Source organism: Salvelinus namaycush, chromosome 20 (assembly GCF_016432855.1).
Source record: "Salvelinus namaycush isolate Seneca chromosome 20, SaNama_1.0, whole genome shotgun sequence".
Lineage (NCBI taxonomy): Eukaryota > Metazoa > Chordata > Actinopteri > Salmoniformes > Salmonidae > Salvelinus > Salvelinus namaycush.
In genome coordinates this window covers 40593637-40607719 of record NC_052326.1, presented here as the reverse complement: position 1 = coordinate 40607719, position 14083 = coordinate 40593637, and the positions used below count along the sequence as shown (strand labels likewise).

At 45.6% G+C, this 14083-nt stretch overlaps 1 protein-coding gene across 1 annotated transcript; it reads left to right on the top strand.

Moving 5' to 3' along the window:
• Positions 1-1606: 1606 nt before the first annotated feature.
• Positions 1607-13211, top strand: LOC120064675 (cAMP-dependent protein kinase type II-alpha regulatory subunit-like). Its single transcript, XM_039015297.1, has 10 exons — positions 1607-1847; positions 2470-2511; positions 2657-2796; positions 6709-6815; positions 7056-7209; positions 7288-7389; positions 7594-7668; positions 7756-7821; positions 7986-8124; positions 13087-13211. Exons 1-10 carry the CDS (start codon positions 1607-1609, stop codon positions 13209-13211), a joined length of 1191 nt encoding a protein of 396 aa, XP_038871225.1.
• The last annotated feature ends 872 nt before the right edge of the window (positions 13212-14083 follow it).

Genomic DNA, 14083 nt, shown 5'->3' with positions numbered 1-14083 from the left:
GAAGGAGAATTGTATGGCATTGAAGCTCGTCTGGAGGTTAGTTAACAGTGTCCAAAAAAGGGCCGGAAGTTTACAGAATGGTGTCGTCTGCAAAGAGGTGGATCAGAGAATCACCAGCAGCAAGAGCGACATCATTGATGTATACAGAGAAGAGAGTCGGCCTGAGAATTGAACCCTGTGGCACCCCCATAGAGACTGCCAGAGGTCCGGACAACAGGCCCTCCGATTTGACACACTGAACTCTATCAGAGAAGTAGTTGGTGAACCAGGCAAGGCAATAATTTGAGAAACTAAGTCTGTTGAGTCTACCAATAAGAATGTGGTGATTGACAGAGTCGAAAGCCTTGGCCAGGTCGATGAATACGGCTGCACAGTAATGTCTCTTATCGATGGCGGTTATGATATCGTTTAGGACCTTGAGCGTGGCTGAGGTGCACCCATGACCAGTTCTGCATAGCGGAGAAGGTACGGTGGGATTCGAAATGGTCGGTAGTCTGTTTGTTAACTTGGCTTTCAAAGACCTTAGAAAGGCAGGGTAGGATAGATATAGGTCTGTAGCAGTTTGGGTCTAGAGTGTCTCCCCCTTTGAAGAGGGGGATGACCGAGGCAGCTTTCCAATCTTTGGGAATCTCAGACAATACGAAAGAGAGGTTGAACAGGCTAGTAATAGGGGTTGCAACAATTTCGGCAGATAATTTTAGAAAGAGAGGGTCCAGATTGTCTAGCATATGTACATGCTGTGTGGCTCACATTAGGCTGTTGTGTATTTTGAAAGTGACATCAAATATGCATGTCGGTTGGACAGGTCCATAGTAATACTGTATACTAGAAAATAGTTGATAAAGCTCCCCTTCCCAGAAATGAATGACTGTAATAGCCTACTTCAGACCACAGATAGAGCACCTTGCGTCAACGTCCGATACACAATTGGCCTAGGTTAGACTGGCATGAACTACATTTGATCTGAAAGTTTTGACAACCTAGTATACCTGGTCAATACTTTCCGATGCACTGCTTCTGGTCTAAATGGGGAAACCGGTAGCCCTGTCAATGAACCAGTCGACGCGGACGGGGGTGGGGTAAAGGTTGGTGGGTTTCGCCAGGGGGCAGAACCGCGCTGTGTGCATTTATCAAAGTAGGCCATGCATTATGTCAGACATTAACTCCTCTTCAAAAGGCTACAATGCAAGGAGGTCGGTAGATTGGTTAAAATGTATTTGTTTGATAGCTGTCATTGGTAGTTTTTAGTAAATGTATTTGTTTGACATTTAACCTACTTTGATATTTGCCATGGCTGCTGATCATTGATCTGGCTCTCTTTATCCTCACAAAGTCTTGGCAACATTGGGGGATGGATGCATTTGATATTGGACAGACATTGAAGGTTATATTCAAATGCTATTGTATTTTTAATACTCAGGCTATTTAGCAGTCTTTATGAGTTCTTAAATTTTACAAATCCCTGGTCTTGGAAATTCTTGATTAGTACAGAGTTCTATTATTTTCTTAGGCCTATTGCTATGGATTAGACAGATAGTTTCATTCAAAATTGTATTTTTAAACTTGTTAAAGATAATTTATAGGCTCGGCCTATCATAGTTCTGTGATGAGCATCGAGATACCTGCTGGCTTGACGGATTTGCTGCAAGGATACACTGTGGAGGTACTACGGCGCCGACCGCCAGATTTGGTTGAATTCGCAATCCAATATTTCACGCGTCTACAAGACAGCCGAAAACACGACAGACATGTCAAAGAAAGCCTAGCCGATTCTACACGGGAAGGGGTGGCTTTTGATAGTATTTCAGTTGAATCAAATGAAGATGAAGACTCTGATGATGCCTATAGTGAGTGACATTTTTAATCTCTATTTGGCCACTATTTTTGCAATATTCTTCATGATTTGATTATTAAATCTATTTTAAAAGATTTTCTCATCTGTATTTGTATTATAACCTTTTTACTCTAAATTATAATAACTTTTTTTACTCTCACATAATAGGCTACACAAGCGCACAGAATGCATAAGGAACCATTATCTCATGGTATTATGAAGCCATTTTTTAAGTCAACTGCACACCAGTTGAATGGGTTCTCATCAAAGTAACGTGAGGGCCTGTGTAGTCAGGATTTTCTATTTCATTGCCAGAGGTTATCAGATTATAGGACTGCGGTGTTTTAGCCTACTGAATAGCTATTTGTCCTGAATTATTTCATAATTATTCAGTAGTCTATTTCTAACAAAATAATACAAGTTTGTTTGTGGGTATCTTTGCCTCTTGATAAATCGGTTTCTGTGCCCTGACAAAAAGTCACAGAAAATAAGAGGGAAGAATCTGGTATGGCAGTAGGGGGATGGTCATGCACTGTAAGCTAAAGTGTGTCAATGGATCCATCAGAACAACTAATATTGATGTTCAGTGGGAGCAACTTAATTTCTAGTGCTGAAACATTTCTCTGTCTCGATAGTGCCCCCCTCCAACCCTAATAAATACAGTCGCAGAGCATCTGGTGAGTGTCATCCTTTGGTTTTACATCCATTATATGCTGTGTATGAAGAATATTATTTCAGTCTCACTTGTGTGTTAGTTACAACATTCCCTTTGAGTGTATTTGTTTGTCCCCAGTGTGTGTCACAGTCATTTTGCTCCCCCAGTCTGTGCAGAGGCCTATAACCCAGATGATGATGAGGATGAGGACTTTGAGCCGCGGGTGGTACACTCCAAATCAGACGAGCAGCGTCGCAGACTCCAGGACGCCTGCCGAGACATTCTACTGTTCAAAACTCTCGACCAGGTAAAGTATTGCATGTAGTCCTGTAAGGGAGTGCGTAACTGGTGTCAGGGAAGTCAGGCGCAGGAGAGCAAAACTGGATAATCAACGGAGCAGTTTTATTCATAAACCCACCGGTAACCAGAACCACAAACAAATGGGTACAAAACCCGTCGCGCACCAGAGAAAACGTGCACATGCACATGCACTTACAATAAACAATTCCACACAAAGACATGGGGGGAACAGAGGGTTAAATACACAACATGTAATGAGAGAAATTGAGACCAGGTGTGTGAGAAGACAAGACAAAACAAATGGAAACTGAAAAGTGGATCGATGATGGCTAGAAGACTGGCGACGCCGACCGCCGAGCGCCACCCGAACATGGAGAGGAACCGACTGACAGTACCCCCCCCCCCCCCCCCTTGACGCGCGGCTATGGCACGCGCCGACACCGGCCTCGGGGATGACCCGGAGGGCGAGGCGCAGGGCGATCCGGATGGAGACGGTGGAACTCCTGCAGCATTGAAGGGTCCAACACGTCCTCGACCGGAACCCAGCACCTCTCCTCCGGACCGTACCCCTCCCACTCCACGAGGTACTGAAGGCCTCTCGCCCGACGCCTCGAAATCCAGTATGGAGCGAACGTAGTACGCCGGGGCCCCCTCGATGTCCAGAGGGGGCGGAGGAACCTCCCGCACCTCAGACTCCTGGAGCGGACCAGCCACCACCGGCCTGAGGAGAGACACATGGAACGAGGGGTTAATACGGTAATCGGGGGGAAGCTGTAACCTGTAACAAACCTTGTTCACTCTCCTCAGGACTTTAAATGGCCCCACAAATCGCGGGCCCAGCTTCCGGCAGGGCAGGCAGAGGGGCAGGTTTCGGGTCGAGAGCCAGACCCGGTCCCCCGGTGCGAACACCGGGGCCTCACTGCGGTGACGGTCTGCGCTGTTTTTCTGGCATAGCACGCCCCGCTGAAGGTGAACACGGGCAGCTTCCCATGTCTCCTCCGTGCGCCTGAACCAGTCGTCCACTGCAGGAGCCTCGGTCTGACTCTGATGCCAAGGCGCCAGAACCGGCTGGTACCCCAGTACGCACTAGAAGGGGGAGAGGTTAGTGGAGGAGTGGCGGAGCGAGTTCTGTGCCATCTCGGCCCAGGGCACGAACGCCGCCCACTCCCCTGGCCGGTCCTGGCAATAAGACCGCAGAAACCTGCCCACATCCTGGTTTACTCTCTTAACCTGCCCATTACTCTCGAGGCGACCAAGCACCCTGCGCACCAGGGACACATGCTCGGCGTGTGTAGTGGAGTATATCAGAATGTCATCAATATACACCACTACACCCTGCCCGTGCAGGTCCCTCAAAATCTCGTCTACAAAGGCTTGGAAGACTGATGGCGCATTCATCAACCCGTACGGCATGACGAGGTACTCATAGTGCCCTGAGGTGGTACTGAAAGCCGTCTTCCACTCGTCTCCCTCCCGGATACGCACAAGGTTGTAAGCGCTCCTGAGATCTAGTTTGGTGAAGAAGCGTGCCCCGTGCATTGACTCAATCGCTGTGGCTTTGAGCGGTAGCAGGTAACTATACCTCACAGTGATCTGGTTCGGGCCACGATAGTCAATACACGGGCGCAGACCCCCCTCCTTCTTCTTCACAAAAAATAAACTCGAGGAGGCACGTGAAGTGGAGGACCGAATGAACCCCTGACGCAGGGATTCAGTGACATGTGTTTCCATAGCCACCGTCTCCGCCTGTGACGGGATACATGTGACTCCTGGGAAGTGCGGCGTCTACCAGGAGATTTATCGCACAATCCCCCCGACGATGAGGTGGTAATTGAGTCGCCCTCTTTTTGGAGAAGGCGAGAGCCAAGTCGGAATATTTGGGAGGAATGCACACGGTGGTCCCGTGTGGCTCAATTGGTAGAGCATGGTGCTTGCAACGCCAGGGTTGTGGGTTCAATTCCCACGGGGGGACCAGGGTTCAATTCCCACGGGGGGACCAGGATGAATATGTATGAACTTTCCAATTTGTAAGTCGCTCTGGATAAGAGCGTCTGCTAAATGACTTAAATGTAAATGTAAATGTGGAGACCTGGTCTGGACTTTCCACCGTGGTAGCACCAACGGAAACCCATAAACACCTCCCCGAGCACTCTCGCGACCAATGAGGAAGAGACTAATTCTCTCCTTGTGACCCCCCTGCGTCACCATACCCAGAGGAGCGGTGGCCTCCCTAATCAACCCTGACCCTAATGGTCGACTATCTAAGGTGTGAACGGGGAAGGGCACAGCCACGGGAACAATGGGGATCCCTAAACTATGGGCGAACGATCTATCTATAAAATTCCCAGCCGTGCCTGAATCGACGAGCGCCTTATGCTGGGAATGTGGGGAAAACTCAGAAAAAGTAACATACAAAAACATATGTGCAACAGAGGGCTCTGGGTGAGAATGGTGCCGGCTCACCTGGGGTGACGCCAGAGCGCCCTGCCTGTTGCCTCGATCCCCAGAGGAACCGACCGGCAGTGTGACCTCTGCGGCCACAGATGGTGCACGAGCTGGAACCTCCTCCGGTCTCCCTGCTCACCGCACCTCCCAGCTCCATGGGTATCGGAGAGGTGGTGGGGGGGATGGAACCGACAGACCCCGATCTGGACGTCCGCAGGTAGTCAGCAGGTTATCCAGCCGGATGGACAGGTCCACCAGCTGGTCGAAGGTGAGGGTGGTGTCTCTGCAGGCCAACTCCCGACGGACGTCCTCGCGCAAACTGCAACGATAATAGTCGATCAGGGCCCTGTCGTTCCATCCCGCGCCGGCAGCCAGAGTTCGAAACTCCAGGGCGAACTCCTGGGCGCTCCTCGTCCCCTGCCTCAGATGGAAGATGCGGCGTTGGACCATTTCGAGGAGTTTCGAGGCAGTCTTCGACCACCCGCCCGAAGGTAGAGCGTACACCCTCTCACGGCCCGAAGGAGCCGGGTGGACGGTTGCCAGGTATAGGTCGAGCTGCAACAGGAACCCCTGGCAGCCTGCAGCAGTCCCGTCGTATGCCCGGGGAAGGGCGAGACGAATCCCACTGGGACCAGGAGAAGGGGGGGGCGAGTAGTGTAGACCCCGGTTGTGCTGGTGGAGGCGCTGGAAGAACTCCCTGTCTCTCCTAGCGGTCCATTGTTTGGACAACGCGGTCCATGGCGGTGCCAAGATGGTGGAGCATCGCCGCGTCCTCCCGGACGCGCTCCTCCAACTCTATACCAGGGGCACCTGCTCCTGCTGACTCCATTAGCGGTGCGGAATTCTGTAAGGGAGTGCGTAACTGGTGGCAGGGAAGTCAGGCGCAGGAGAGCAAAACTGGATAATCAACGGAGCAGTTTTATTCATAAACCCACCGGTAACCAGAACCACAAACAAATGGGTACAAAACCCGTCGCTCACCAGAGAAAACATGCACATGCACTTACAATAAACAATTCCGCACAAAGACATAGGGGGAACAGAGGGTTAAATACACAACATGTAATGAGGGAAATTGAGACCAGGTGTGTGAGAAGTCAAGACAAAACAAATGGAAACTGAAAAGTGGATCGATGATGGCTAGAAGACCGGCGACGCCGACCGCCGAGCGCCGCCCGAACAAGGAGAGGAACCGACTTCGGCGGAAGTCGTGACAAGTCCTTGTAAGCCACTGAGAGTAATTCATTCTAAGTCAGTGAGAGTAACTTGTAAGTTAAAAGTAATAGCACTTACTCTTTTATCTTTTTATCTTTTGTTCGGTTATGAACTAAACAAGCCACCTCTCAATAGAGACAATACACATTAGAGATTGTATAGATTCATTTGTGTGATACTTGCTGGGTGTCCCAGTTTAGTATACAAACAAACACACATGGTCCTCTTCTAATGTGTGACTGTTGTTTCTCTCCTTCAGGAGCAGTTCTCAGAGGTTCTGGATGGCATGTTTGAGGTGTTGGTCAAACCACAGGAGCACATCATAAACCAGGGGGAGGATGGAGACAACTTCTATGTCATAGAGCGGTGTGTGTGTGTGTGTGTGTGTGTGTGTGTGTGTGTGTGTGTGTGTGTGTGCGTGCGTGCGTGCGTGCGTGCGTGCGTGCGTGCGTGCGTGCGTGCGTGCGTGCGTGCGTGCGTGCGTGCGTGTGTGTGTGTTGAATCTATCATTTTGTTCTGTTTGAGGAGCATTAGGCCTAATCATGTGAATGTGATGTTCTCTGATTCCTCTGGTGTCCTGTGTACCTCTCTCTCTGTCTGCTGTAGGGGTGTGTATGACATTATTGTGCTGATTGATGGAGTTGGAAAGTGTGTGGGAAAGTATGACAATAAGGGCAGTTTCGGGGAGCTGGCTCTCATGTACAACACCCCGCGCGCTGCCACTATCATGGCCACCCAGGAGGGGGCACTGTGGGGACTGGTGAGTCACAGTAGTGTGTGTGTGTGTTTAATGTGTATCTATGAGAGATGAGTTGTAACCTTTATGTGAATGTTTTAGGATCGGGCCACATTCCATAGACTCATAGTGAAGAACAATGCCAAGAAGAGGAAGATGTACGAAGCCTTCATTGAGTGTGTACCCGTTCTAAAGTCTCTCGAGGTGTGTGAATGTCTGTTTTATTTGACCACAGAATCGTTTTTGTGTCCTTTACAATCAAAAGTGTACTGTGTATTCAAAGTACAACATAAGAGAAGGTACATGAGAGGCTCACATTGTAAACAATCCACACTCAGAATGCATGTAAAGATCGATGTATACTTTTATCACACCTTCATCTTCTGTCCTCGTCTTGCTTTTCCTCAGCTCTCTGAGAGGATGAAGATTGTTGATGTCGTGGGAATGAGAGCGTTCAAAGATGAGGAGTGCATCATAACACAGGTATTATGGCTTTTTATTGTACAGTTCATCTAAGATTATTCTTTACTTTGAACCACTGCTTCTTCTACTGCTTTTCTACACTTTTAGGGGGAGAAGGCAGATTGTTTCTACATCGTGGAGTCGGGCCAGGTGAAGATCATGATAATAAGCAAAGTAGGTGTACATGTTTTGCTCTTCACTTGGGTGTGTGTTAGACCTACTCTATAAATAATGACTTTGTTGTGGGTACCTGCGGCAAGGAACTGACTGTACTGAATGTATGCCTCTAACGTCATTGGAATGTGGTACAACACTCAGCTGTATGTCTCCCTACCTAGACTAAAGCAGGACAGCTGGACAATGCAGAGGTGGAGATTGCACGCTGCTCTAGAGGCCAATACTTCGGAGAGCTGGCTCTGGTCACCAACAAACCACGTGCAGCATCCGTCTATGCTGTAGGGGACACCAAGTGCTTGGGTACGTTGTACACACATACAGTGAGCTCCAACAGTGAGCTCCAAAAGTATTGGTACAGTGACACATTGTTTGTTGTTTTGTTTCTATACTCCAGCATTTTGGATTTGAAATGATACAATGACTATGGGTTTAAAGTGCAGACTGTCAGATTTAATTTGAAGGTATTTTCATCCATATCAGAAGAACCGGAAGTCCTCCCCATTTTAGGGCACTAAAAGTACTGGGACAAATTCACTTATATGTGTATTAAAGTAGTCAAAAGTTTTGAATTTGGTCCCATATTCCTAGCATGCAATGAAGCTCGTGACTCTACAAACTTGTTGGATGCAAGTTTTGGTTGTGTTTCAGATTATTTTGTGCCTAATAGAAATGAATGGAAAATAATGTATTGTGTCATTTTAGAGTCACTTTTATTGTAAATAACAATAGAATATGTTTCTAAACACTGCTACATTCATGTGGATTTTACCATGATTGCGGATAATCCTGAGCGAATCGTGAATAATGATGAGTTAGAAAGTTACAGACGCACAAATATCATACCCCCAAAACATGCTAACCTCTCACCATTACAATAACTGTCTCTCTGTCTCTAAAGCAGTCAGAAATGAATAGATCAGGGAGTGTATTCAAACAGGGGGGAATTCCCTTTTAATGTACTTCTCTCTTCATGCGTACTCTGTATTCTGACCTTGAATTTAAGCATGAGAATAGCATGCTATTCACCCGCTATTCGTTCGGGGTGGAGATCTAAGAAATTAAGGTGTGACGTAAGTGTGTTTACAGATACGCCATATTCTGACTTTGACTTAATTTCCTCATAATTCCACCACCTTTACGCGTGAGTAAACCATGAATACGGTTGAGCAAACCTGTCAGTTCCAAGTGGAAAAAGCATCTACTTTCTTTTTTTCTGCAATTGTTTTAGATGATTTTTACTTATAATCCCTGGAGACGAATGTGAAACCAGTCATATGGAAGCAAACTGAAAATCATATCAACATTACATGTATTGCGGACCTTTTTCCACAGTGAAGTAGGCTATAAATAGCTGTGCCATTATTCCGAAGCGCACACGAGCAGTGTGGTCAGCCTATAACATGCTGACCGGACTGGACACGTCGCGTGCGCGTTGCAAAATAAATGTAGGAATATATGTTATTCAATTATTGCACCCACACTGCTCGCATGCGCCAACGAGCGTCTGCATTGCCAAAGGCTAAAATAGAAGTCATTCCTATTTCTGACGCAGATCGCGCTGCAAGTCCTGCCTTCACCATATAAGTTCAAAGATGAAAAAGCCTGGAAGAAGAAGAGATGACTAGAAATGATTCGGTTGACCGTTTTATGTGTGGATTAATTGTCGGAGTAGCGGACCTTGTGCATTTCAGGTAAAATAACAACTCAATGTTAATATCCCAGGACAAATTAGCTAGCAACAGCAAGCTAGCTAAATAGGACAAATTAGCTAGCAAGTGCAAGCTAACTAGCTAAATTGCCATACATGTTTAATGCTTTCGACCTGTCCCCAAATTAATTGAATTGGTTCAGAGTTTGTTTTGATATTTTAAACGGCCTGTCGTGATCGCGTTTGGGGGGGGGTACAAAATATATACAGTGGGGAGAACAAGTATTTGATACACTGACGATTTTGCAGGTTTTCCTACTTACAAAGCATGTAGAGGTCTGTAATTTTTTATCATAGGTACACTTCAACTGTGAGAGACGGAATCTAAAACAAAAATCCAGAAAATCACATTGTATGATTTTTAAGTAATTCATTTGCATTTTATTGAATGACATAAGTATTTGATCACCTACCAACCAGTAAGAATTCCGGCTCTCACAGACCTGTTAGTTTTTCTTTAAGAAGCCCTCCTGTTCTCCACTCATTACCTGTATTAACTGCACCTGTTTGAACTCGTTACCTGTATAAAAGACACCTGTCCACACACTCAATCAAACAGACTCCAACCTCTCCACAATGGCCAAGACCAGAGAGCTGTGTAAGGACATCAGGGATAAAATTGTAGACCTGCACAAGGCTGGGATGGGCTACAAGACAATAGGCAAGCAGCTTGGTGAGAAGGCAACAACTGTTGGCGCAATTATTAGAAAATGGAAGAAGTTCAAGATGACGGTCAATCACCCTCGGTCTGGGGCTCCATGCAAGATCTCACCTCGTGGGGCATCAATGATCATGAGGAAGGTGAGGGATCAGCCCAGAACTACACGGCAGGACCTGGTCAATGACCTGAAGAGAGCTGGGACCACAGTCTCAAAGAAAAGCATTAGTAACACACTACGCCGTCATGGATTAAAATCCTGCAGCGCAGGCAAGGTCCCCCTGCTCAAGCCAGCGCATGTCCAGGCCCGTCTGAAGTTTGCCAATGACCATCTGGATGATCCAGAGGAGGAATGGGAGAAGGTCATGTGGTCTGATGAGACAAAAATAGAGCTTTTTGGTCTAAACTCCACCCGCTGTGTTTGGAGGAAGAAGAAGGATGAGTACAACCCCAAGAACACCATCCCAACCGTGAAGCATGGAGGTAGAAACATCATTCTTTGGGGATGCTTTTCTGCAAAGGGGACAGGACGACTGCACCGTATTGAGGGGAGGATGGATGGGGCCATGTATCGCGAGATTTTGGCCAACAACCTCCTTCCCTCAGTAAGAGCATTGAAGATGGGTCGTGGCTGGGTCTTCCAGCATGACAACGACCCGAAACACACAGCCAGGGCAACTAAGGAGTGGCTCCGTAAGAAGCATCTCAAGGTCTTGGAGTGGCCTAGCCAGTCCCCAGACCTGAATCCAATAGAAAATCTTTGGAGGGAGCTGAAAGTCCGTATTGCCCAGCGACAGCCCCGAAATCTGAAGGATCTGGAGAAGGTCTGTATGGAGGAGTGGGCCAAAATCCCTGCTGCAGTGTGTGCAAACCTGGTCAAGAACTACAGGAAACGTATGATCTCTGTAATTGCAAACAAAGGTTTCTGTATCAAATATTAAGTTCTGCTTTTCTGATGTATCAAATACTTATGTCATGCAATAAAATGCAAATTAATTACTTAAAAATCATACAATGTGATTTTCTGGATTTTTGTTTTAGATGCCGTCTCTCACAGTTGAAGTGTATCTATGATAAAAATTACAGACCTCTACATGCTTTGTAAGTAGGAAAACCTGCAAAATCGGCAGTGTATCAAATACTTGTTCTCCCCACTGTATATGCACGATGTCGCACGCGCGCAGCCGGTTTGGGTTCTGTGTAAATGTCTAACATGCTGACCAGACAGCTCACGCGCGTGCTTCCGCATGCGCCATCGCGCGCATGTTGATTTTGTCCACCCACACCAGAAGCGATCAGGACATGCTGGTTGAAATATCAAAACAAACTCTGAACCAACTATATTAATTTGGGGACATGTCGAAAAGCATTAAACATTTATGGGGCAATTTAGCTAGCTTTCTTGCTGTTGCTAGCTAATTTGTCCTGGGATATAAACATTGGGTTGTTATTTTACCTGAAATGCACAAGTTCCTCTACTCCGACAATTAATCAGATAAAAGGGTAAACCAAGTTTGTTTCTAGTTATCTCTCCTCCTTCAGGCTTCTTCTTCTTTGGACTTTATATGGCGGTTGGCAACCAACTTTAAGGTACATTACCACCACCAACTGAACTGGAGGGTGGACCTCAGTTCATCTTTCAATCACCCACGTGGTTATATGCTCCTTAAAAACCAATGAGGAGATGAGAGAGGTGGGACTTGCAGCGCATCAAGTGTCACAAATAGAACCAAGTTCTATTTTAGCACCTGGCAACGCAAACGCTCATTGACGCTCGCGAGCATTGTGGGTACAATGATTGAATAACATGTATGTGTAAATTTATTTTGCAACGTGAGCGGTGTGATCAGCATGTAAGACGTTGGGGGGCTAACATATGGAATTGTTTTAAGTTAGTCATACCATGGATCATTTAGCTAGTCAAAAAGACAGTCAAAAAGCAAATCTTAAGGAATAAGGTTTTGAAGTCTGTCCAATATCAAGGAGATACAAGAAAGCTCAGGAAATATTTGTGTTTGTTTGGCACATATTTAACCCCTTATTTTTATTGGCACAAAACTATTTCCATACTTCTATTAATTTGTGTGGGCAACCTTCAGACGAGTCCTGTGAAACTTGTGGAGTCGTAGAGCAAAACGGTGGCTAATATTTAACATGATAGAAATAGGAAAAAGAAAATGTGGGTAGCCTATAATTAAGACATTCGAAGGTGCCCATCTCTGGAAGTTAAAAGGCCGTACAATTTAAATTCTGCATAATGGCACAGCATTTCATAAACTTTACTGTGGGAAAGTTGATATGTTGATATGCTTCAGTTTGCTGCCAATATGACTGGTTTCACATTTGGCTCCAGCGATTTTAAGGTAAAATAAAGGCTATCTAAAACAAGTGTCATTTATATTTGCAATTCTGTTATCCAAACAGATTACTCATTTACCTAGCTCTTATCAAATTGTAAATTACAGTGCATGGAGAATGCTGTTATTTCTATTGGAAAAAAATTAAGTAGATGCTTTTTCCACATCAAACAGGTAGGTTGGTGAGACCTTAATAGGTTCCTCGCATGTAAAGGTGGTGGAATTATGAGGGAATTAAGTCAAGGTCAGAATACGGTGTATCTGTAGACACGCCTCCGCCACACCTTCATTTATTCAATCTCCACCCAAAACGAATTGCAGGCAAATAGCATGCTATTCTCATGAAATTCAAGGTCAGAATACACATAGAGAGAAAAGTACATAAAAAGGGATTTACGCACGCTTAACTCAGGTCAGAATGAATAAAGGCCCAGCAGATCAGTTTGGGTCTGTTTAGCTTTATCGGCTTTTTATTGTTTGACTTGACTTGCACTCCCTCCTTTTTTCTCTCTCTTTCCTCCTACACCCCCGCCCCCCAGTAATAGATATTCAGGCGTTTGAGCGTTTGCTGGGTTCCTGTAAGGCGATTATGAAGAGGAACATTTCCCAATACGAGAACCAGCTGGTAGCTCTGTTTGGTTCTAGTGTAGATTTGAAACATTAAAGTATAATTGTAAGAAACAGCACACTAACACAATCCCACAGAGTGCTTCCTAAACACATACTAGCTTTACATACTTACACATATTTGTTGACATTTAATTGTACAATCTACTGGACCTGATTTAATAATTGATATCAACGTTACAATGTGAACTGTCTCAAATTACTTTGATCATTTTGTTTATATGTAGTATTTTCCTTTTTTGACTATTGTTGTGGAAGTATCTGTATTGTTCACCGTGTTGGCTTGGTAATTTTTCATGCATGTTAGCCCAATTTATTGATAAATCTAGCCCAATAGCTTCCACACAAACAGATGCAGTTTTTGTACTGAAATTGCCTTGAGGTCAAAGGTCCATCAATCAAATATTAATGTCCTTTGCTTTGATATGGAAATACTTTTCATCTGCAGATGGGGAGATTTCATAAATGTAATCCCTGGTCAAAATGTTGTCAATAAAGTAAATGGAAGTTGGTATTTTGCAATGATTTTTGCAGTTACCTTTTTAATTGAAGCAGTTTAAACTGTGCTGTGTTACTGATGTGCTGGATGGCACTGGAGTTTATTGAACTTCAGGTGATGTGATGTGACAGCCAAGTGTCGGTGTGTGTAAGGACTTGGACCAACATGTTACTGTATACAATTTCAATACACAGTCACCCCTTTGGTAGACACTATCAGTGATGAAATCCTATCAAACTATAGAATGTTACCATAATGGAATGCATTTGCAAACATTTGACAATGGGCGAGTTCACCTTGGATAGGCAGAGTTTGCACATTTTAGACAATTCCATTGGTCCTTAACTGAAATCAACCACCCGGGCCATGCAAAACGAACTGGCTGACTGAAGGGGAAAAATCACGGAATC